This window comes from Homarus americanus, unplaced genomic scaffold (genome assembly GCF_018991925.1).
Source record: "Homarus americanus isolate GMGI-L3 unplaced genomic scaffold, GMGI_Hamer_2.0 scaffold16712, whole genome shotgun sequence".
Taxonomy (NCBI): domain Eukaryota; kingdom Metazoa; phylum Arthropoda; class Malacostraca; order Decapoda; family Nephropidae; genus Homarus; species Homarus americanus.
The window spans coordinates 3,882,243-3,908,365 of record NW_024757794.1 but is presented as its reverse complement, the minus strand read 5'-3'; the positions used below and the strand labels follow the sequence as shown (position 1 = coordinate 3,908,365).

The 26,123-nt window shown below is 44.8% G+C and overlaps 1 protein-coding gene across 1 annotated transcript in view; it reads left to right on the top strand.

Moving 5' to 3' along the window:
• Nucleotides 1–2,668: 2,668 nt before the first annotated feature.
• The window catches only part of LOC121857655 (protein PF14_0175-like), a 137,359-nt gene continuing 113,904 nt past the window's right edge, over nt 2,669–26,123 (top strand). The window contains exons 1-2 of the mRNA XM_042353717.1: nt 2,669–2,734; nt 3,065–3,232. Coding sequence (XP_042209651.1) covers nt 2,669–2,734; nt 3,065–3,232 — 234 coding nt within the window. The remainder of the gene's footprint in view (nt 2,735–3,064; nt 3,233–26,123) is intronic.

Below are 26,123 nucleotides of genomic sequence, written 5' to 3'. Positions count from 1 at the left end.
GTGAACACCTACAAGATGATGCATTGAGACACACCACACCAGGCAGCTGCACGTCCAGAAGTACATGGTGAACACCTACAAGATGATGCATTGAGACACACCACACCAGGAAGCTGCACCGTCCAGAAGTACATGGTGAACACGCTACAAGATGATGCATTGAGACACACCACACCAGGCAGCTGCACAGTCCAGAAGTACATGGTGAACACGCTACAAGATGATGCATTGAGACACACCACACCAGGAAGCTGCACGTCCAGAAGTGCATGGTGAACACGCTACAAGATGCATTGAGACACACCACACCAGGAAGCTGCACGTCCAGAATTACATGGTGAACACCTACAAGATGATGCATTGGACACACCACACCAGGCAGCTGCACAGTCCAGAAGTACATGGTGAACACGCTACAAGATGATGCATTGAGACACACCACACCAGGAAGCTGCACACGTCCAGAAGTACATGGTGAACACGCTACAAGATGATGCATTGAGACACACCACCAGGAAGCTGCACACGTCCAGAAGTGCATGGTGAACACGCTACAAGATGATGCATTGAGACACACCACACCAGGAAGCTGCACACGTCCAGAAGTGCGGGAACACGCTACAAGATGATGCATTGAGACACACCACACCAGGAAGCTGCACACGTCCAGAAGTACATGGTGAACACGCTACAAGATGATGCATTGAGACACACCACACCAGGAAGCTGCACACGTCCAGAAGTACATGGTGAACACGCTACAAGATGATGCATTGAGACACACACACCAGGCAGCGCAATGTCCAGAAGTACATGGTGAACACGCTACAAGATGATGCAGAGACACACCACACCAGGAAGCTGCACACGTCCAGAAGTGCATGGTGAACACGCTACAAGATGATGCATTGAGACACACCACACCAGGAAGCTGCACACGTCCAGAAGTACATGGTGAACACGCTACAAGATGATGCATTGACACACCACACCAGGAAGCCACACGTCCAGAAGTACATGGTGAACACACGCTACAAGATGATGCATTGAGACACACCACACCAGGCAGCTGCACATGTCCAGAAGTACATGGTGAACACGCTACAAGATGATGCATTGAGACACACCACACCAGGAAGCTGCACACGTCCAGAAGTACATGGTGAACACGCACAAGAGGATGCATTGAGACACACCACACCAGGAAGCTGCACACGTCCAGAAGTGCATGGTGAACACGCTAAGATGATGCATGAGACACACCACACCGGAAGCTGCACACGTCCAGAATTACATGGTGAACACGCTACAAGATGATGCATTGAGACACACCACCAGGAAGCTGCACATGTCCAGAAGTACATAGAACACGCTACAAGATGATGCATTGAGACACACCACACGGAAGCTGCACACGTCCAGAAGTGCATGGTGAACACGCTACAAGATGATGCATTGAGACACACCACACCAGGAAGCTGCACACGCCAGAAGTGCATGGTGAACACGCTACAAGATGATGCATTGAGACACACCACACCAGAAGCTGCACACGTCCAGAAGTACATGGTGAACACGCCAAGATGATGCATTGAGACACACCACACCAGGAAGCTGCACGTCCAGAAGTACATGGTGAACACGCTACAAGATGGTGCATTGAGACACACCACACCAGGAAGCTGCACACGTCCAGAAGTACATGGTGAACACGCTACAAGATGATGCATTGAGACACACCACACCAGGAAGCTGCACACGTCCAGAAGTACATGGTGAACACGCTACAAGATGATGCATTGAAACACACCACACCAGGAAGCTGCACACGTCCAGAAGTACATGGTGAACACGCTACAAGATGATGCATTGAGACACACCACACCAGGAAGCTGCACAGTCCAGAAGTACATGTGAATACGCTACAAGATAGTGCATTGAGACACACCACACCAGAAGCTGCAATCCAGGCGCAAGTACATGGTGAACACGTTGCCAAGATGGGTGCATTGAGACACCACACCAGGAAGCTGCACACGTCCAGAAGTACATGGTGAACACAAGCAAGATGGTGCATTGCTGAGACACACCACACCAGGAAGCTGCACAGTCCAGAAGTACATGGTGAACACGCTACAAGATGATGCATTGAGACACTACACCAGGAAGCTGCACAGTCCAGAAGTACATGGTGAACACGTTACAAGATAGTGCATTGGAGACACACCACACCAGGAAGCTGCACACGTCCAGAAGTACATGGTGAACACGCCAAGATGATGCATTGAGACACACCACACGGGAAGCGTACACGTCCAAAGTGCATGCAGAACACGCCAAGATGATGCATTGAGACACACCACACCAGGAAGCTGCACACGTCCAGAAGTACATGGTGAACACGCTACAAGATGATGCATTGAGACACACCACACCAGGAAGCTGTACACGTCCAGAAGTACATGGTGAACACGCTACAAGATGGTATTGAGACACACCACACCAGGAAGCTGCACACGTCCAGAAGTACATGGTGAACACGCTACAAGATGATGCATTGACACACCACACCAGGAAGCTGCACACGTCCAGAAGTACATGGTGAACACGCTACAAGATGATGCATTGAGACACACCACACCAGGAAGCTGCACACGTCCAGAAGTACATGGTGAACACGCTACAAGATGATGCATTGAGACACACCACACCAGGAAGCTGCACACGTCCAGAAGTACATGGTGAACACGCTACAAGATGATGCATTGAGACACACCACACCAGGAAGCTGCACACGTCCAGAAGTACATGGTGAACACGCTACAAGATGATGCATTGAGACACACCACACCAGGAAGCTGCACACGTCCAGAAGTACATGGTGAACACGCTACAAGATGATGCATTGAGACACACCACACCAGGAAGCTGCACACGTCCAGAAGTACATGGTGAACACGCTACAAGATGATGCATTGAAACACACCACACCAGGAAGCTGCACACGTCCAGAAGTACATGGTGAACACGCTACAAGATGATGCATTGAGACACACCACACCAGGAAGCTGCACACGTCCAGAAGTACATGGTGAACACGCTACAAGGTGATGCATTGAAACACACCACACCAGGAAGCTGCACATGTCCAAAAGTGCATGGTGAACACGCTACACTAAGACACGGTACATATCCTGAACTACACCCCAAGGATATGCCACAACAGGACACGGTACACATCCTAAACGACTTGAGGACACGCTACATGTCCCGAACTAAACTAGGCAGTAAAACGGAGAAAAAAAAAGAAAAAAAGATCTAGGTCATGCTAATTGGTGTCAGGCTATACTCCAGTCACGCTATACCGCTCTACGTTAATTATTCCCGCATTTAAGAGCTATACGTTCACTGTCTCCACGCTACAACGCCATGCTGTTGAATAACAAAATCACCTTCCACTTGGAGAAATAAACCTCACTTTCAATTAAACGACATCAACTCATCTTCAACTTATATGTATGGACTCACTTTCACGTTAAAGAGACATAAAATCACTTTCAACTGAGGCACTTTTGGGTTCAAGGAGCTAATCTCTAAGACCTATGGAGAGGAGGAGAAGGAGGGAGAAAGGAAAGAAAATTAGAAGGGGGAGGAGAAGGAGGGAGAAAAGGGAAGTAAAGAAGAAGAAGAAGAAGAATCCAAGAAGAAGGAGAAGAAAGAAAAAATAAGAATTCAAGAAGAAGAAGAAGAAGAAGAAGAAGAAGAAGAAGAAGAAGAAGAAGAAGAAGAAGAAGAAGAAGAAGAAGAAGTTGAAGAAGAAGAATATTGAAGAAGAAGAAGAAGAAGAAGGAAGAAGGGGCTATTAAAGAAGAAGAAGGGCTGAAGAAGAAGAATATTAAAGAAGAAGTTAGAAGAAGAAGAAGAAGAAGAAGAAGAAGAAGAAGAAGAAGAAGGAAGAAGAAGAAGAAGAAGAAGAAGAAGAAGAAGAAGAAGAAGAAGAAGGAAGGAAGAAGAAGAAGAAGAAGAAGAAGAAGAAGAAGAAGAAGAAGAAGAAGAAGAAGAAGAAGAAGAAGAAGAAGAAGAAGAAGAAGAAGAAGAAGAAGAAGTGAAGAAGAAGAAGAAGAAGAAGAAGAAGAAGAAGAAGAAGAAGAAGAAGAAGAAGAAGAAGAAGAAGAAGTTAGAAGAAGAAGAAGAAGAAGAAGAAGAAGAAGAAGAAGAAGAAGAAGAAGAAGAAGAAGAAGAAGAAGAAGAAGAAGAAGAAGAAGAAGAAGAAGAAGAAGAAGAAGAAGAAGAAGAAGAAGAAGAAGAAGAAGAAGAAGAAGAAGAAGAAGAAGAAGAAGAAGAAGAAGAAGAACCTCCCGTGAGAAAACGATGCACTTGCCCAGGAGACGATAGTGGCAGGCCAAGAGTCTCAGTGGACACCCTTCAAGATGCATAAATTCTCTGCCTCTCAGAGTCTTTGAGGTGGATAATAATTTTCTTCTCCAGCGGTCTTAATAGCTCTTCTCCAACAGTCTTAATAACTCTTCTCTAACAGTCTTAATAACTCTTCTTCAACAGTCTTAATAACTCTTCTTCAACAGTCTTAATAACTCTTCTCCAACAGTCTTAATAACTTCTCCAACAGTCTTAATAACTCTTCTCCAACAGTCTTAATAACTCTTCTCCAACAGTCTTAATAACTCTTCTCCAACAGTCTTAATAACTCTTCTCCAACAGTCTTAATAACTTCTCCAACAGTCTTAATAACTCTTCTCCAACAGTCTTAATAACTCTTCTCCAACAGTCTTAATAACTCTTCTCCAACAGTCTTAATAACTTCCCCCAACAGTCTTAATAACTCTTCTCTCCAACAGTCTTAATAACTCTCTTTCTCCAACAGTCTTAATAACTCTTCCCTAACAGTCTTAATAATAACTCTTCCAACAGTCTTAATAACTCTCTCCAACAGTCTTAATAACTCTTCCAACAGTCTTAATAACCTTCTCCAACAGTCTAATAACTCTTTCTCCAATGAAGTCTGTAATAACTCTTCTCAACAGTCTTAATAACTCTTCTCTCCAACAGTCTTAATAAATCTTCTTCAACAGTCTAATAACTCTTTCTCCAACAGTCTTAATATTAACTTCTCTCCAACAGTCTTAATAACTCTTCTCCAACAGTCTTAATAACTCTTTCAACAGTCTTAATAACTTTCTCTCTCCAACAGTCTTAATAACTCTTCCCAACAGTCTAATAACTCTTCTCCAACAGTCTTAATAACTCTTCCCCAACAGTCTTAATAACTTTCTCCAACAGTCTTAATAACTCTTCTCCAACAGTCTTAATAACTCTTCTCCAACAGTCTTAATAACTCTTCTCCAACAGTCTTAATAACTCTTCTCCAACAGTCTTAATAACTCTTCTCCAACAGTCTTAATAACTCTTCTCCAACAGTCTTAATAACTTCTCCAACAGTCTTAATAACTCTTCTCCAACAGTCTTAATAACTCTTCTCCAACAGTCTTAATAACTCTTCTCCAACAGTCTTAATAACTCTTCCCCAACAGTCTTAATAACTCTTCTCCAACAGTCTTAATAACTCTTCTCTAACAGTCTTAATAACTCTTCTTCAACAGTCTTAATAACTGTTCTCCAACAGTCTTAATAACTTCTCCAACAGTCTTAATAACTCTTCTCCAACACTCTTAATAACTCTTCCCCAACAGTCCTGAGATGTATAATAATATTCCTCAAGCCTTTAAAATGTAAAATAATTTTCCATCCAACTTCTTTAAAATGCACAATAATATTTTCCTTCCTGCCTCTTGAAGATGCATAGTAATTTCCTCCTTCCTCCGCAGTCCTCAAGAAGCATAATAGTTTTCCTCCTCAAACTTCCTCAAAATGCATATTAATTCCACACCCTCACCCCCCAGCACCCCCCTCACCCCACCATCTCTCTCACCCCCTCCCCCACTATCTCCGTCACCCCTCACCCCACCATCTCCCTCACCCCCTCCCCCCACCCCCTCACCCAACAAACTTTTGAGATTTACAAACAGCTCAACTCCTTATCAGAAGAGCACAGTATATGAATCACAAAAGCCTCTATGATTAAAGTTGAAAATTATACATCTGAATTATACATCATACAAACATTAAAAGCATATCACTTCACGCGAGAATGTTTACAGAAGTTCCAAGAAATACAACAACAATAATAATAATAAGTCATAACAATCTTAATAATAATAATAATAATAATAATAATAATAATAATAATAATAATGCAATAGTTGAAGATTATGCATCACTCGATGATTATGTCAAGCTTAGCCCCCAGCTTATTTACCTCATAATTAAACACCCTAACGCTACCTGGGGAAGATAAGGTAAGGTAAGGTAAGGTAAGGTAAGGTAAGGTTAGGTTAGGTTAGTTAGCGTTAGGGTGGTTAATCCTACTCTGAAATAAGCAGGGGCGGCTAATCTTCAGGTAATCCCCCACAAGAGTCTTAACCGCTCACGTGCATGATACAGGAAGGATTAACTGACAGTGACACACATTACCACGTATCTCTCAAGACCCCAGCGGGAGATCAGTTGTGGAGGACCTTTCATTACTAACCAAGAGGTCCCATTTTACTTGAAGACTTCAGATGGTATATGGAACAACTTCTAAACACAAAATCCAAGATCTAACTTTCTATATCAGTTTAACCCCCTTGAGGATGCTGATTTAACCCTTTGAGGATGAGGTTTAACCCTTTGAGGATAATGGTTTAACCCCTTGAAGACCACTGTTTAACCCTTTGAGGACGATGGTTTAACCCTTTGATGACGATGGTTTAACCCTTTGATGACGATGGTTTAACCCTTTGGTGACGATGGTTTAACCCTTTATTGACTATACTTAACCCTTTGAGGACGATGTTTAACCCTTTTAGAGGACGATGATTTTACCCTCTAGGACTCAAAGGGTTAAGATCCTTTATTAATTCAGGTTCAGAAAAAGGTATAAATAACATTCAAGGTATATTACTTTATATGCACCCAAATTATATAGTGCCTGTATTTAAGGCCCAACGAATTATACAGAGATATACCAACAGACTCCAGATATACTACATAAAATTCAAGTTCCAGGAGGTATATCATTATCACTCAAGATATTCTGTGTATGTTACCTCAAGTGGGTATGTTACTATTCAGCACTTATTAAGACTACCATAATCCAGGTGGGTGTGTTAGTTCTAAGACAGACACCATCAAAGTTGGTGGCCTTAAACGTTGAATATTCAGCAGCGGGTTTAGGTTACGAGAAACATTATATTTATATCATTATATTCCCAGGTAAGTGTCGTCTTTGTTACTTATGTTGTTGTATCATTAAGAGTTCAAAGATTTGGTGTTAATTAGGATCCTTGAAGTGTGTGTTTTAAGTTATAAGAGGAATAATGCCTTAATTTGTTCTGATATCTATAATTTTTCCCAAATTTGTGTTGTGAGGATACGAGGAACAGAAAACCCAATGAGGGGGGAAGGGAGGAGGAGGAGGAGGGGGGGTTGAGAGGGGAAGAAAATGACTAAATTCCAAGGTTGTGTAATTGAAGTGCCAAACCAATTTTTTTCCTTCATATATATATACAAGCATGTTTCTCCCCTCAGTCTTTAACATGCAGCAGCTAGTGGGTTACTGCACCACCTTAAGAGGAAGTGAATCTGTCTTGGAGTTATTCCGCCAAGGCCTAAGCACAGGTGTTGTATTGTTGAAGGTGTACGGTACAGGTAAGAGTATATAACACACTCTCAACACACTCTTCCGCACGGGTTCATTTTCCCGTCTAGTCCGTAGAAGTTACACTGATTATCCCCATAACATTATCAGTAACTTATCCTTGATATATGTCATTACGTATCCATGATAATGACACAAAATGATAATGATGATGCAGGGAAGAATAATGACGGTAATTAGTCATATCTGATGGTGTTAACGTGGTGATTACTGCTATGTGATAAGGATATACCAAATAAATGTTTTTGTCATGGCGATAAATTACAAAATAACAGTTGATGATTTCCGCGTTATTCAGTACCAACAAAATAACACTTGTGCGCATGTGTTGGAGACTTTAACTTTTTTCCAACGTGAGAGAGAGAGAGAGAGAGAGAGAGAGAGAGAGAGAGAGAGAGAGAGAAAGAGAGAGAGAGAGAGAGAGAGTGGACGGACTGACGCTCACCCTTAGGTTAGGTTATAAAAGTTTCTTGGGATGGCTACCCCACCGGCAAGGTTGTCCAGGTACCACCTTACAATGTTCTGGTAATTGTCCACCATTAAAGGCTCTCTGTCACTCCCCACGGCTTTCAACACGCAAGAAAATCTCGCTCTTTCTCTCTATATTTAATTCTCTTATGCTCTCTCTATCTCTCTGTCGTTCTCTCATTTTCTTTTTATTTTCTCTTTTTATCTATCTGTCTGTGTCTGTCTGCCTGTCTGTCTATCTATCACCAATCCCTTTATGTACCCTATTTTAACTCTCTCTCTCTCTCTCTCTCTCTCTCACATTTATATCTCTTCTTTTTTACATCATGGCGTCAGAGTTTCCCACATTGTTAGGACATTCTCAACCAATCAGTCTCTAAATTCAGTTACAGATCTCCTCCTCCATAACTTGAGTACGATGACTCAACACCTAGAGTACAATTGTCATCGTAATCACGGGAAGTAAATATAGTCATCGTACTCAAGGGAAGTAAGCATAGTCATCGTACTCAAGGTAAGTATAGTCATCGTACTCAAGGGAAGTAAGCATAGTCATCGTACTCAAGGTAAGTACAGTCATCGTACTCAAGGGAAGTAAGCATAGTCATCGTACTCGAAGGAAGTAAATATAATCATCGTACTCAAGGTAAGTATAGTCATCGTACTCAAGGGAAGTAAGCATAGTCATCGTACTCAAGGTAAGCATAGTCATCGTACTCAAGGTAAGTATAGTCATCGTACTCAAGGGAAGTAAGCATAGTCATCGTACTCAAAGACAGTAAGTACAGTCATCGTACTCAAGGGCAGTAAGCATAGTCATCGTACTCAAAGACAGTAAGTATAGTCATCGTACTCAAGGGAAGTAAGCATAGTCATCGTACTCAAAGGAAGTAAGTATAGTCATCGTACTCAAAGGCAATAAGTATAGTTATCGTACTCAAGGGAAGTAAGCATAGTCATCGTACTCAAGGGAAGTAAGTATAATCATCGTACTCAAAGACAGTAAGTATAATCATCGTACTCAAAGGCAGTAAGTATAATCATCGTACTCAAAGACAGTAAGTATAGTCATCGTACTCAAGGGAAGTAAGTATAATCATCGTACTCAAAGGCAGTAAGTATAATCATCGTACTCAAAGACAGTAAGTATAATCATCGTACTCAAATGCAGTAAGTATAATCATCGTACTCAAAGGCAGTAAGTATAATCATCGTACTCAAAGGCAGTAAGTATAATCATCGTACTCAAAGGCAGTAAGTATAATCATCGTACTCAAATGCAGTAAGTATAATCATCGTACTCAAAGGCAGTAAGTATAATCATCGTACTCAAAGGCAGTAAGTATAATCATCGTACTCAAAGACAGTAAGTATAATCATCGTACTCAAAGACAGTAAGTATAATCATCGTACTCAAAGGCAGTAAGTATAATCATCGTACTCAAAGGCAGTAAGTATAATCATCGTACTCAAAGGCAGTAAGTATAATCATCGTACTCAAAGACAGTAAGTATAATCATCGTACTCAAAGACAGTAAGTATAATCATCGTACTCAAAGACAGTAAGTATAATCATCGTACTCAAAGGCAGTAAGTATAATTCATCGTACTCAGGGTTAAGACACTAATTTGTACGCTGAAGATAGGGTAAACAAAATTCCTATCTAGAATAACTAGAAATGCTCATAACAAGGAATTCCCACCTTTAATTACAACCCATCCCACTAACTACAAGTATGTATGCTATAAATACTCGCAACCACCGATTCTTGTCACAGTTTATCACAACCATTCAAAACAAAACCAATTTCAGTTCCTATTTGCATAATTTCACCTCAACCCCAAAAATTCTTCCGCCAGACACAAGTTACCTGTCGCAGTGAATCACACGTCTCGGAGATAAAGCGCTGAGAATTATCGCTGAGATTATGAGGTGTTCTCTCCCCCACACACCCAGAGCTGACGATTTACAAGTGATAATCTCCCCCTCTCACACACCCAAGGCAGATGATTTACAAGCAATAATCTCCCCCTCTCACACACCCAGAGTTGACGATTTACAAGCAATAATCTCCCCCTCTCACACACCCAAGGCAGAAGATTTACAAGAAATAATCTCCCTCTCTCACACACCAAGGCAGATGATTTACAAGCAATAATCTCCCTCTCACACACCTAGAGTTGACGATTTACAACAATCTCCTCTCACACACCCAAGGCAGAAGATTTACAAGAAATAATTCCACACACACCCAAGGCAGATGATTTACGGCTATCTCCCCCTCTCACACACCCAGAGTTGACGATTTACAAGCAATAATCTCCCCCTCTCACACACCCAAGGCAGATGATTTACAAGAAATAATCTCCCCCTCTCACACACCCAAGGCAGATGATTTACAAGCATTAATCTTCCCCTCTCACACACCCAGAACTGACGATTTACAAGCATTATTCTCCCCCTCACACACCCAGAGCTGACGATTTACAAACGATACCCTCATGCAAACTGGCCCAGCGCTCGTGAGATGTGCCTGCTGACTGCATGCAAAAGAGACACGGGGCAATTAGCATGCAAATACCATCCAGTTGATACATTAATTAAGGAAATTAATAAGTACAAATTGTCACTAGTTTCAAGTTAGGTAAAGTTAGGTTAGGTCAGGTTAGGTTAGATTATGTCAGGTTAGGTTAGGTAAGGTTAAGTTAGGTTAGGTTAAGTTAGGTTAGGTTAAGTTAGGTTAAATGAAGCCTACAGATGAAACAAATTACAGACAGGTATGACTCTTACCAACAATATCAAACAAATTTCAAAATCAACACCACCACCATCACCACCACCACCCTCATCGCCGTCACCACCACCATCGCCGTCATCACCACCACTACCATTACCGTCACTACCACCACCACCATCACCACCACCACCTTCACTACCACCACCATCATCGCCGTCACCACCACCACCATCACTACCACCACCATCACCACCACCTTCACCACCACCACACCATCATCGCCGTCACTACCACCACCATCACCACCACCGCTGTCACCACCACCATCGCCGTCATCACCACCCACACAATTCGTCATCACCACGACCACAGTCACCACCATCACCGCCGCCGCCGCTGCCACCACCACCACCTTCCACTATCGCCGTCACCACACCCACCATCATCGCTGTCACCACCACCGCCACTATTTCCGTCACCACACCACCATCATCCGTCACCACCACCGCCACTATCGCCGTCACCACACCACCATCATCCGTCACCACCACCGCCACTATCGCTGTCACCATTACCACCATCATCCCTATCACCACCACCGCCACTATCGTCACCATACCACCATCATCCCTGTCACCACCACCGCCACTACCGCTGTCACCACACCACCATCATCGCTGTCACCACACCACCATCATCGCTGTCACCACCACCGCCACTACCGCTGTCACCACACCACCATCATCCCTGTCACCACCATCGCCACTGGGAAGAATTGATATCAAAGTCTCGAGACAAGAATAAGCAATTGCATCTGACTTGGAGAAAAAGAAAGAGGAGGAGGACAACTGACGATAAAGAGAAAGACAAAATGAAGATAAAGAGGAGAAGAAAAGGAGAGGAGAGAAGGAAGAGAAGGAAGAGAAGAGAAGCAAAGGAAGAGAAATGAGAAGAGGGGAGACTAGAGGATATGGGGGAAAGGAGAGGAAAGGAGGAGGAAATGGTGAAGGGGAGGAGGAGGTAAGAGACCAAACAATAAGTGAAAAAAACGAGAAAAAAATATGATGGATGAGAACAAGGAGAAGAAAGCAATTAGGTACAAGGAGATGGGGGAGAGGGTAGGGAGAAGGAGAGGGAAGAGAAAAAAGAAGTAACACGAAGGAGGATGTGAAACAAGTGAAGGACAAGGGATAGAAAGAGTGGTGAGGATAGGAGGGGGGGAGGAGAAGTAGAAGAGGAGGAAGAAGAGATGGAAGAGGAGGGGGAAGAGTAGGAAGAAGAAGAAGCAGAAGAAGAGGAAGAGGAGGACACAGGGTTTTCAGAAACTCACGTCAAAACTTTCCAACACATAGAGGAGGTGGGGGGGGGTGGCAGTGGTGTCTCACAGGACAAAATAAAATACCTGCCACCCACGTGTGCCCCGGGTTGTACCGCCCAGGCAGGCACGTCACGACCACCCAAGTCAGATTCACAATTTTCGCATTCTTTACACTTTTACTCTTGTCTGTCTGTCCGTCTGTCTGTCCGTCCGTCCTTCCTTTCCTTTCCATCCGTCTGACTGTCTGTCCGTCCTTCCTTTCCATCCGCCTGACTGTTCTTCCGTCCTTTCCATCTGTCTGTCTTTCCTTTCAATCCGTCTATCCGTTCTTCCTTTCCACCTGTTTGTCCGTCCTTCCTTTCCATCCGCCTGTCTGTCTGTCCGTCCTTCCTTCCTTCCCATCCGTCCGTCACACACGTTATTTCCCACCAATAAACAAAATTATTTCATTGATTATATTACTATATGGTATATAGGGTTCGATAAATTGCCATTTTCCATCGTTTTTTACCAATATTCTGGCCTCTTTTTTGGGGTGGGAGCAGGGTGGGAGGGGAGTAGGGTGGGGAGGGGTATAGGGCGTGGAGGGGAGTAGGGTGTGTGGGAGGGGGGTAGGTGCGGGAGGGAGAGGGGGTGCTGGAGGGGAGTAGGGGTGGGAGGGGAGTAGGTGGGAGGGGAGTAGGGGTATGAGGGGAGGGGAGTAGGGGTGTGGGAGGGGGGGTGGGGGGGGGTGGGAGGGGGGTAGGGGGTGGGAGGGGAGTAGGGGTGCTGGAGGGAGTAGGGGTGGAGGGGAGTAGGGGGATGAGAGGGGAGTAGGGGTGTGGGGAGGGGGGTAGGGGTGTGGGAGGGGGGGTAGGGGTGTGGGAGGGAGTAGGGTGGCTTGAGAGGGGAGTAGGGGTGTGGGAGGGGAGTAGGGGTGTGGGAGGGGTAGTGGAGGGGAGTAGGGGTGCTGAGGGAGTAGGTGTGGAGGGGAGTAGGTACGAGAGGGGAGTAGGGGTGGGAGGGGGGTAGGGGTGCGGGAGGAGTAGGGTGCTGAGGGAGGGGTGTGGGAGGGAGAGGGAGAAAGAGGGAGTAGGGTGGGAGGGGGAAGTGGGAGGGGAGAGGGGTGGGGAGGGGAGTAGGAGGGGAGGGGAGAGGGAGGTGGGAGGGGAGTAGGGGGGGAGGGGGGTAGGGGCATGAGAGGGGAGAGGGGTGTGGAGGGGGGGGTAGGGGGTGTGGGAGGGAGAGTAGGGGTGGAGGGGTAGGGGTGCGGGGAGGGGGGTAGGGGTGGAGGGGGGTAGGGGTACGAGAGGGAGTAGGGTGTGGGAGGGGGTGTAGGGGTGGGAGGGAGAAGGAGGGAGGGAGGGGGTGGGGCAAAAGGAGGGAGTAGGGGTGCTGAGGGAGTAGGGTGGAGGAGAGGGGGAGGTAGGGTGAGAGGTGGGGAGAGGAGGATTAAGGGAGGAGAGGAGGAGTGAGGGAGGGGAGAGGGAGTGAGCACTAAATTTGCGTCCGTCCGTCCGTCCGTCCGTCCGTCCGTCCATTACACATGTCGCTTCCGATCAATAAACAAATAATAGAATTATTGTTTATAGTGAAACTTGGTCCACAGCCTTGCACCATTATTTTTGAGGGGAGGGGGGGAGGGGGAAGAGGGGCTGGGGAAGGGAAGGGGGGTAGGGAAGGGGAAGGGACGTGGGGGGCTCTAGTAGTTCGATAATCACTTCAATTTCCATCGGTGATCAAGCAGTGACTTCCCCTGCCTCACTTAGGAACTTTTGGCAGTGACAAATGTGGCCTCTGGGCACTGACTGGGGTGTTGTGTGTGTGTATATATCACCTCCAGGGAATGTTCGGCTCATGTCCTGAAGGATGGTTTAGTGCCTCGGGTAATGGTTTTATATATACACACACACATATAATGAAACGCACATATAGACACACACACACACACACACACACACACACACACACGCACACATACCAATAAACACAAATACAACACACCCATCCACCGCCCCGCCCCATACACAAACTAATCAATACTAAACATACAAGGAAAAAAAAACACCAAAAAACAAACAAATACACAACAAAATACCCAAGACCGCAGTTTAAAAAGAAAATAAAAAAGAAAAAAAAGAGATGATGGGAAGAAGTGTTGGAGAATTTAATACAGGAGCCGTCACCCACTGGGACAGATACCAGGAAGATCATGGGAGTAATCACATTCCTTTCCCATCCGCTGTTCCCAAAAAAAGAATTTCATAACCTTCCCTGCAACACACAACCAGACCAGGAAATGCCCGATTTAAATAACTACATTTTTTCCCCCTCTCCTTACGTTGTTAAGACTACCTGTTCGGCCATAACATTCTACCTGTTGGGTCATAACATTCTACCTGTTGGGTTATAACATTCTGCCTGTTGGGTCATAATCTACCTGTTTAATTATAACATTCTACCTATCGGTCATAACATTCTACCTGTTCTGTCATAACATTCTGCCTGTTTGGTCATAACATTCTACCTGTTCTGTCATAACATTCTGCCTGTTCGGTCATAACATTCTACGTATTCAACTATAACATTCTACTTGTTCTGTCATAAAATTCTACCTGTTCAATTATGACATTCTACCTGTTCTGTCATAACATTCTACCTGTTCTGTCATAACATTCTACCTGTTCAATTATAACATTCTCTTGTGCGTGTAACTACTACATACCATCTGTTTTTATACACATATACAGTACAATATAACTTTCGTGTCAGTGTAACATTATATACATATACAGCATTATCTCAGAGCGGCCCAGTTATTCGTGTACGTGGGGCTTCATAGTGAACACACACACACACACACACACACACACACACACACACACACACACACACACACACACACACACATACACACACACACACACACACACCTGCGTTGACATATGCATTCCTAACCTTTCCTAACCCCAAATAACAAGTCAGTAAAAGAGGGTTATATACACAGCCCAAAATAAAAGGCAGGTGTTACTCTATACTTATCACTGTGACGGCAGCTAAACAACACAGACACTCACCTGTAACAGACAAAACTGTGATTAGAGATTTGTTATAAAAGTATTGACAATTTAACGTTCAAATACATACAGTAAATATATATATAATATTTTACGTGATATAATATAGTTCACAATTACTTTATTTTAATTTTAGTATGAAATTGTTAAAAGGATATATATATTATTTAATGTGAAATATATGTTAAGTTCTATATAACAAGCTATATTAACTCACTTATTACACTAAGTAAATATAAAACATCACGTTAATTACACATATATTACCAATTTAATGAGGAAACCCTTAATAATAATGTGTAGAAATTGGAATACTTACAACGTTTCCTTAAAATAAAAGTGACAAATTTACACAAGCACATTTAGTTTACACAATTTACGTGAAAACCTGAATGCTTACATCCTTGTGAAAAGCAGACGACAGTAATTACACAAGAACACACAATCTAACGTGATGAAGGTAATAATTACATTTGTGTATAGTGTAATGTGAAAATAATTACGTAACTGTACACAATTACAACAGGTGTACACACAACACGTGATGTGATAAAGAGAATGGCACAAATTACACAGGTGGGATGGGACCAAATGCAAGATGCTTCTACACCAGACTCACAGAGGTGATATCCAAACAGAAGCAGCAGCCCAGAAGTTATGTTACAGCCTGGATGAGATGTCGACTGTCCTCTCTCCTTAGGACGGCTTTGCTCTGCCTCAGGGGAACGAGAGCATTGGCCCCAAAGCCAACAACAGTTGCAGATATTGACTATTAGGCAACAGTCACTGAATGGCGCATAGATCTGCGGCTCAACTAACTCAACACAGCTAGGATAGCTACTTATGTATTTGGATATTTAATATTAAGGCAATAAAATGGTGGCGAAGGTATGGCTATTGGGGGAGGCTGGAGGCCATTAAAAAAAGTAGCAGTAGTAGTAGTAGTAAGTGAGTGTTCTGCACGAAGTAGGGCCGGTCCTATAAGTGTTGTGATGCTAACAGTCGTCTAACTCTTGGGGCGAGGAACTTCAGGTGGCAGATAGCGGCGGTGGTGGCGAAGGTACGTATTGCACGTGTGTGTATATGTGTGTGTGCGATAACTAACATCCATCATTTCTGGTGTGTGTGTGTGTGTGTGTGTGTGTATACTTGGACATAAGGATAAGATCACTAACACATGCCACACTTTTGTCCAGCAACCTCCCACTCCATCACACACACGACCTCCCACTCCATCACACACGACCTCCCACTCCATCACACACACGACCTCCCACTCCATCACACACGACCTCCCACTCCATCACACACGACCTCCCACTCCATCACACACGACCTCCCACTCCATCACCGACCTCCCACTCCATCACACACGACCTCCTCCATCACACGACCTCCCACTCCATCCCACACACGACCTCCCACTCCATCACACACGACCTCTCAATCCATCACACACGACCTCCCACTCCATCACACACGACCTCCACTCATCCACACACGACCTCCCTCCATCACACGACCTCCACTCCATCACACGACCTCCCACTCCATCACCACACGACCTCCTCCATCACACACACGACCTCCCCTCCATCACGACCTCCTCCATCACACGACCTCTCCTCCATCACACGACCTCCCTCCATACACGACCTCCCTCCATCCACACACACGACCTCCACTCCATCACACGACCTCCCTCCATCACACACGACCTCTCACTCCATCACACACGACCTCCCCTCCATCACACCCCGTCTACAGGTCACCCTTGATCACACTGGCCAGACTGCCAACCCTATGCCTTAACCCCTGAGAAATCCCTCTAATGGGCTGGTGGTGGCCCCATTACTCGCCCCGTTATAAGTGGTGAGGAGAGCGGCTGCGTCGCCCAGTGGCCATGTGGGGGGGTGCAACTGGCAGGGGGGGTGTAGAGGAAGGCGTGGGGTGGAGTGGGAGATGAGATTGATAAGGGGAAGAGACGGGGAGGAAGGAGGAATGGGGAGAGGAAGAGAAAGGGGTGAGGGTCGGAGAGGAGGAGAAGGTGGGAGATAATGGGGAGGGGGGGGGAGAGAGAGAGAGAGAGAGAGAGCAGCACAATCTACACATATAACCGTAATCCCTGGAGAACCTTAAGACACCAGATCCCAGGAGCGCAAGGAAACACAACCTGGTCTCAGCCACTTAACTCGGATAGTCTCTCTTGCTGGGAGGATATATGAACCCCCCCCCCCCCCCATCCCCCTTCCCCTCCGCTCTCACCCCTCCTTAAGAACTGCGGCGAACATAACTCTCTAAATAGCCGGTATTAGTGAGGCTATAAGCTATATATTACCCCCTGCCGTTAATTATTACTGTCATACACGTTGCTGGGAGCCGAAGCAGTATAGTAAGCAACTTAGCTGTGGTGAAAGACGAGTTGTGGTGCCTTGAGTATGATGACTTATTTCCCTGTGGTTATGGTGTTACCGCCTGGGTATTATAATTTAGGCCATTGAACATGGTATAAACCTTTGACTGTACGCCAATGCATACCTGTGAGTGTGATAATTTAATTTTGAACTTGATAATTGAATCCTTTGAGTACGATAATTTAATCCTTTGAGTACGACAATTAATCCTTTGAGTACAGTAATTGAATCCTTTGAGTACGATAATATTAATCTTTGAGTGTCGTCGTAAACACACAGCATAATCACCACAATAGACTATCACAACAGAGACTAAAGCCCAAATAGTCAGCTATCATCACACACACACACACACACACACACACACACACACACACACAGGTATGCCATCTCAGGTGTGGGTTTTATTCCTCCCAATTTTCATGATGACTGTGGGGCGTGGCAGCGTGTCTATCACCACCATCACCACCACCACACACAACTCCTCGTCACAATAGAACACTCGACGCTACAATGCAAGCACCTTACTGCAGCAGATACTTATCACCACCTCCCTCAATCTTCTTGGGGTTTTTTCCCGTGAAGAATAACCAATAAAAAAAAAGGAATCTTGACAAAATATATTATAAGCTACTATTACCTGGTGTCATCTTGTCTATTAAGTTTATTAGGTAATTTCTGGGTTAATAGACTATATTCATAACCCCAGGAGATAGTTAGTTCATTTGTTCATTGTTTTATTTAGATTTGGTGTGTGTGTGTGTGTGTGTGTGTGTGTGTGTGTGTGTGTGTGTGTATGTGTGTGTTTTCGACAATATCAATGATAACGTGTGCGTGTGTGTGTGTGTGTGTGTGTGTGTGTGTTAAGTGAAGAGTTAAGACCTGTGTTATGGTCAAGTGGCAGATAGTGAGGTTTGTTACCGGATCTCTCAGTCTCTCACCTTATCTTACCTGTGTCGTCAACTAACATAAGAACATAAGAAAATAAGGAGTCTGCAATAGGCCGGTTGGCCTGTGCATGGCAGCTCCTGTCGAGAGTTACTACCACTCTCTATCATCCATGAATCTATCTAGCCTCCTTTTGAAACTTTCCAGAGTTCCCGCACTTACTACAAAGTTGCTAAGCTTGTTCCACTCGTCCACCACCCTATTTGTGAACCAGTTTCTTCCTATCTCCCTTCCGTTGCTCCGAGTCCTATCCTGCTCGGATATTATAAAAACTTTATCTATATCCCCTTTATTGATTCCTTTCACCCACTTAAATACTTCTATCATATCTCCCCGCACTCTTCGTCTTTCTAGGGAATGCAAGTTAAGTTTCTTTAACCTATCCTGATATGGAAGGTTTCTAAGTCCCGGAATCATTTTTGTCATTCTTCGCTGCACCGACTCTAGTGAATTTATATTCATTCTATAATAAGGGCACCAGAACTGAACCGCATAATCGAGGTGCGGCCTGACTAGCACAAGATATAGTTGCAATAAGACCTCTGCACTCTTATTATTTACACTACTAGATATAAAACCCAATACTCTGTTTGCCTCATTTCGAACATTAACGCACTGTTTTCTAGGCCGTAGGTCCGGGCTTACAAGTACCCCTAGGTCTCTTTCACAAGTCGACTTCTCTAGGTTGATGTTGTTAAGGCTGTATACATTATAACGGTGTGAGGGTGAATGTTAACCCACCAATACATGTATGGTCCCCCCTCACGCTCACCCTCACCACTACCTCACCCTCGACTCTCACAACCACCTCACCCTCGACTCTCACAACCACCTCACCCTCGACTCTCACAACCACCTCACCCTCGACCCTCACAACCACCCTCATAAATAACCTCATCCCTAGCCCCTCCCCTCACACACCCTCACCCCCTCACACACACCCCTCACACACTCACACACACCCCTCTACCTCACACACACCCTCACACACCCCTCACACACACACCCTCACCCTCACACACCCTCGCCCTCCACACCTCTACCTCACACACACACCCTCACACACACACCTCACCCTCACACACACACCCTCACCCCTCACACACACACCCTCACCCCTCCCACACACCCTCACACACACACACCCTCCCACCTCCCACACACACACCCTCTCTCCACACACACACACCCCTCCCCACACCCTCAACACACACCCTCACCCTCACACACACCTCACCCCTCACACCCCCACACCCCTCGCCCTCACACACCCTCTGCCTCACACACCCTCACACACACCCCTCCGTCTCCCACACACACACACACCCCTCACCCCTCACACCCCACACCCTCCCCCTCCACACACACCCCTCCCACCCCCTCCCCCCTCACACACACACCCTCACCCTCACACACACCCTCACTCTCAATCTGCCCCTCACCCTCCCCAGCACCCTCACCCTCACCCTCCTCCCCAACTTCAAAGGCCCAGAAACTCAGGACTTAGTTGGGAAGTTGCAAGACGTTCAGGAGACCTTGATTGTGGTTCCGATGTTATAAGGTACTGTACCCTCTTATCGGGATATAATAACGGACAATGAACCCTCTATTTAACGGACTATAGAGATAAAAGTCCGTTATATCGAGGGACCGTTAGATGTAAAACCCATAACTCTTTGAGGACGATGGTTTAGACCTTTAGGTAAAATTGTTTAACCCTTTGAATGTTATGGTTTAACCCACTGACAGCGATGTTTTAACACTTTGAGATCGACAGTCTAAACCACGAGGAAATGGTTTAATTAAGGCTTTTGAAGTCGATGGTTTAACCCTTTGACAACGATGTTTTAATTTTTTGAAGATTATGGTTTAAACCTTTAGGTAAAATAATTTGAGGACGCTGATTTAACTCTACAGGACTCAAAGGGTAAGAGATGAAAGAATATGGTAAGAATGAGAGACATGATACAGATGGTGATGAAGCAGGAGAGATAGAGAGACAAAAAATGAGGTGAAAACAATAGGGTGAGATACGTGGAAAAAGTGTCAATAATAAACACGTAGGAGGAAGAAAAACTCAACAGTAAACGAAAAGATAAACAATAGAATGTAGACAACTAAGAAAAAAATATCGAAAAGCATCGAAAATATCAACTAAGTTCATTATGACCACATCTATTTATTACTTTTATTTCAGTTAAACTTCCATCACAGAGTAAAAAAATAAATGAAAACTGAAAATGAATAAAAAAAATATGCAAACGCCCATCAAGTCTGAAACAACTCTAATGGAAAGGTCAGACTCAGGTCACGTCAGAACAACTTTTCAAGAGTAATCCAACAAGAATTATGACGTATTGTTGAAAGTGATGACATGGACTAACTTCCGGTGTAAATAAATGGCCGGTAAGCTGAGGGAAATACGAACTGAACAACCTCGAGGGAAAGCACATTCTAGGATAAAGTTAACTACGAATAAAGGAAGAAAAATAAAAGACATCAGATAACAAAATCGAGAAATATTTCACACTTGAGAAAGAACAAATAACACAACAAACCCGTCGACAAGTGTGGGCGCATACATGAGTGAGCGTTACACATATGTACACAACCAGGGTGATATAATAGTACTTGTATCATAACTATTTTAGAAGTACTCAGAGAATCTAAAGACATTAGACATGTTGAGGCAGAGAAGACAAACTAAATGAGAGAGAGAGAGTATCGGTTTGGTCAGGGTCGCGGGACACAGCGATGTTCAGAAATTCGTAAGATATTAACAAAAAGCGACACAAAAGATGAGGCGGATATTTTGATAACTCTAGTGACTGCACAGCACAAACACAACAACACAACAACAACACAACACAACAACACAAACACAAGTGATTAAAATCTCTATTTGAAAAGACCATCAGATGTAAGGATATTATTACAGAAGGAACAAACACTGAGTGACTCTCCTTACTCTGCCAATTATCCCCACCGTCTGCCATTTGAGCTAAGCCACGGGATTCACGTGAAGATTAGACACCCAACACCTTATTTCACCTGCTATTTAAATACCCTAATCCTAACCTAACCTAACCTAACCTAACCTAACCCCCTCTCCCAGGTAGCATTAGTATTTAAACATCATGTGAAATAAACTGTGGGTGCTTAATGTTCACGTGATCCGCCTCGGTCATGGAGTATAAATTCCTCGGTGTTGTGGGATGAGAGACCTGCAAGCACACAGTCACACAAGCAGCTTCTGGTAACTCGACTTACTTCCTCACACTTATTACACAAAAACACATACACCGGCAAAAATCCTCCTCACCACATACCTAGCCCAGCCCAGCCCAGCCCAGCCCAACCCAGCCCAGCCCAGCAACGGCCAGCCCATTCAGCTCAGCCCAGCCAGCCCAGCCATTCAAGCAACCCAGCCCAGCCAGCCCAGCCCAGCCCAGCAACCCAGCCAGCCCAGCCCAGCCCATTCCAGCTCAGCCCAGCCCAGCCCAGCCCATTCAAGCAACCCACCCCAGCCCAGCCCAGCCTAGCACAGCCTCCCAGCGCCATCATGCTTCCCCCTTTCCTACCCTCTTCTCTCTTGGGGACGCCTCTCACACACGCCCTAGCACCACTTACCTCGCTCTCGTCTCTTGCCCTGCCCTGCCCCGCCCCGCCTCAGATCACCTCACCAGCTGCTTCTCTTTCCCTGCCCCGCCTCACACCACCCTACAGGCTTCTCTTCCCCTGCCCCTCACACCACCCCACCAGATGATCCTCTTGCTCTGCCCCGCCTCACACCAGCCCACCAACCCTTGCCCTGCCTCACCAAAACCTCACCTCACAATCCAGCCCTCCACGTCATTTATAATTCACTCCTCCTCATACATCACTCACGCCAACCTCACCCTTCACCCTTTCGTCGACCTCACCCTTCCGTCGACCTCACCCTTCACCCTGCCGTCGGCCTCACCCTTCACCCTTCAGTCGACCTCACCCTTCACCCTTCAGTCAACCTCAACCTTCACCCTTCCCTTTCTGGCCGTCGCAGCTGTCCTTTGAGAGACCCGATGTCATGATCTCTCTCTCTCTCTCTCTCTCTCTCTCTCTCTCTCTCTCTCTCTCTCATTAGTAAACAAGACCTCAGCATTGTCCCCAAAATCTAAACATTATTATAAATCAAAACATAAAAAGCAGACTTAAATTTTCTTTAGTAAAATTTTAAGAATAATTTTGTTTTACTCTAATACAAGACCATAATAAATACCAAAGGGAGATATGTATACCTTAGCCAATATCGGAATATAAAATTAGGATTGTAAATATATCACTATTTTATCCAGTACTATTATGTAAACGTGAAAAAAAATCATTATTGCATTTTTCACAACTTTTTTACAGGAATATAATATAAAAAAGTGAATTCATTATGCCACTGTTTGAATATTTTTCCTCAATAAATTAATAAGATATTAAAAATATATTTAATATATTTTCCCCGTTAGATGTGAGATAATAATCGAAATAAAATTTGTAAAAAAAATCCATCTTTTCGAAAATACCTGAATAAAATTGAAATTAAAACTAAAATTTAATATATGATTTTTTTTTTACCTGAACATTATTGGAATAAAAGTAAACAAATAATTCAATATTTTCCGTAACATCTGAAGATAATTTAAAATAGAAATTAAAAACTTATCATCTTTTCAACAATTTATCTTTCGCAATATCTGAAAGTCCTGGAAATTAACACATCAAAACAATTTTAAACAAACATTATGAAAAACATTTTACTCAACACTTAAACAAACATAATCTAAAATAACATAACCTAAACATTATAAGACAAACGTTCAAAAACAAAATCTACTCAACATTTCAACTTAAATTAAAAATAAAATCGTAAAAACACATCAACAATATTTTCCTCCAAATGAACCTAATTAAAACCGACAAGACTTTGATCACGGAAACACGAATTAAAAAAAAAATTATCAAACAACCTTAATTAAATATTCTTATACCATAGTTAAGAATACATTTACCAGTTCCCTTTATATACAGGTGATCGAAAAATCTCTGTGCACCTACAATACGTAACGCTATAATCATTCCTTGTTATATCTACCTTGTTATACTACCTAAAGTTAAAATATTACCAATAATATCTACTTCTAACATTAACTGAACATTATCATTATTTCCTGTCAGAAGAACAAGGTCAAAGGTTAAATAAATAATGCAGGTATAACAAGAAATAACTCTATTCATAAATCATTGTAGCTGCACAGGGACTTTTCGATCACCTTTTTATATCATCTGGTTAATAGTGTGTGTGTGTGTGTGTGTGTGTGTGTGTGTGTGTGTGTGTGTGTGTGTGTGTGTGTGTGTGTAATTCAGGGTGACAATCTGGTGGAAAAAAAGTGACACAAAAATAATTGATAAAGAAATATTGAAAATATATAATACTAAATAAATAATAAAAAACACAAAGAATAACATTAAAAACGTAAATAATACACAGAGAAAAAATGAAGAAAAAAATTAAAAACAAAAGCAAAAATAACGAATGAATTAAAAAAAAAGAAATAACAAAATACAAGAAATAGGTAAAAATAACACAATATAAAAGAAAAACAGGAAAAAAACGAGAAAAAACTGTACAGTGTGTGGGTTTAATAACTTTGCTTGCTTACGTGTGCATGAGAGAGTGAGCGAGCTACGTGGGTGGAGTGGGTGGGTGGAGTAATGAGTGAATCAGGTGTTAGGGAAGGTGTGAGTGAACAGGGTGTGTGTGTGAGGAGAATGTGGAGTGTATATTGATATTATTATTATTAATGAGGGTGTGGGTGTATGTGTGTGTGTGGGGAGGAGGAAGGGAGGGTTTGGGTGAGTAGTCGTGTGTGTGTGTGTGGGTGTTTGAGGAGGAGGAGGGTGAGTGAGGGAATGAGGTGGGTGTTTGAGGTGGAGTGTGAGGAGAGTGTGGGTGGAGTGTTTACGAGGAGGAGGGGAGGGTGGGTGAGGGTGGGTGTGAGGGAGAGTGTGGGTGGGTGAAGGAGGAGGAGTGTGGTGGGAGGGAACCATCGACCCTGTCACATCCAGCCTCCCAACTCACCCGGATATTAGGGTCTCCTGTCCCCTCCCTTTCCTTCACACCCTCCCTTCCCTCCTCTCACAGCTTCCCTTCCCTCCTCTCACAGCTGCCCTTCCTTCATACCCTCCCTTCCCTCCTCTCACAGCTTCCCTTCCTTCACACACCTTTCCCTCCTCTCACACCTTCACACCCTCCTTTCCCTCTCTAGCTTCCCTTCCTTCATACCCTCCCTTTCCTCCTCCTCACAGCTTCCCTTCATACCCTCCCTTTTCCTCCTCTTCCTCAGCTGCCCTTCCTTCACACCTCCCTCCTCTCCCTTCCTTTCCCTCCGTTCCTACAGCTGCCCTCCTCCCCTCCCCTTCCCTCCTCTCACAGCTTCCTTCCCTTCATACCCTCCTTCCCTCCTCTCACAGCCCCTTCCTTCACACCATCCTTTCCCTCCTCTCCAGCTTCCTTCCTTCACACCTCCTTTCCTCCTCTCACAGCTTCCCTTCCTTCACCTCTCCCCTTCCTGCACCTCCTTTCCTCCTCTCTCCCTCCTTCCCTCTCCTTCCTTCAGCTCCTCTTCCTTCCTCTCTATAGCTCCCCCATCCCTCCTCTCCTAGCTCCCCTTCTCTCCTCTCCCTAGCTCCCCCTTCCCTTCTCTCCCTAGCTCCCTTCCTTCCTCTCACTCCCCCTTCCCTCCTCTCCTTCCTCCTTCCCTTCTCCCTAGCTCCCCTTCCTTCCTCTCTGCTCCCCTTCCCTCTCTCCCTAGCTCCCCTTCCCTCTCTCTAGCTCCCCTTCCCCTCCTCTCCCCCTCCTCCCTTCCCCTCTCTCCCTCTCCCAGCTGCTCCCCCCTCCCTCTCTCTCCTCTCCCCTTCCTTCCTCTCATAGCTCCCCTTCCCTCCTCTCTGGCTCCCTTCCCTCCCTCCACTCCCCTTCCCTCTCTCTCCTAGCTCCCCTTCCCTCCTCTCTCCCTAGCTCCTTCCCTCCTCTCCCTAGCTCCCCTTCCCCTCTCTAGCTCCCCTTCCCCCCTCTCCTAGCTTCCTCCCTCTCCCTTCCCTCCCTCCCCTAGCTCCCCCTTCCCTCCTCTCTCTCTAGCCTCCCCCTTCCCCTCTCCTCCTCCCCTCCTAGCTCTCCCCCTTCCCCTTCTCCTCGCTCCCCCTTCCCTCTCTCCCTAGCTCCCCTTCCCTCCCTCCCCTAGCTCCCCCGCCCTCCTCTCATAGCTCCCCTTCCCTCCTCCTCCTTGCTTCCTTCCCTGCCCTCTCCCCCATCCTCCCCCTCTCCCCTTCCTTCCTCTCCTAGCTCCCCATCCCTTCTCTCTAGCTCCCCTTCCT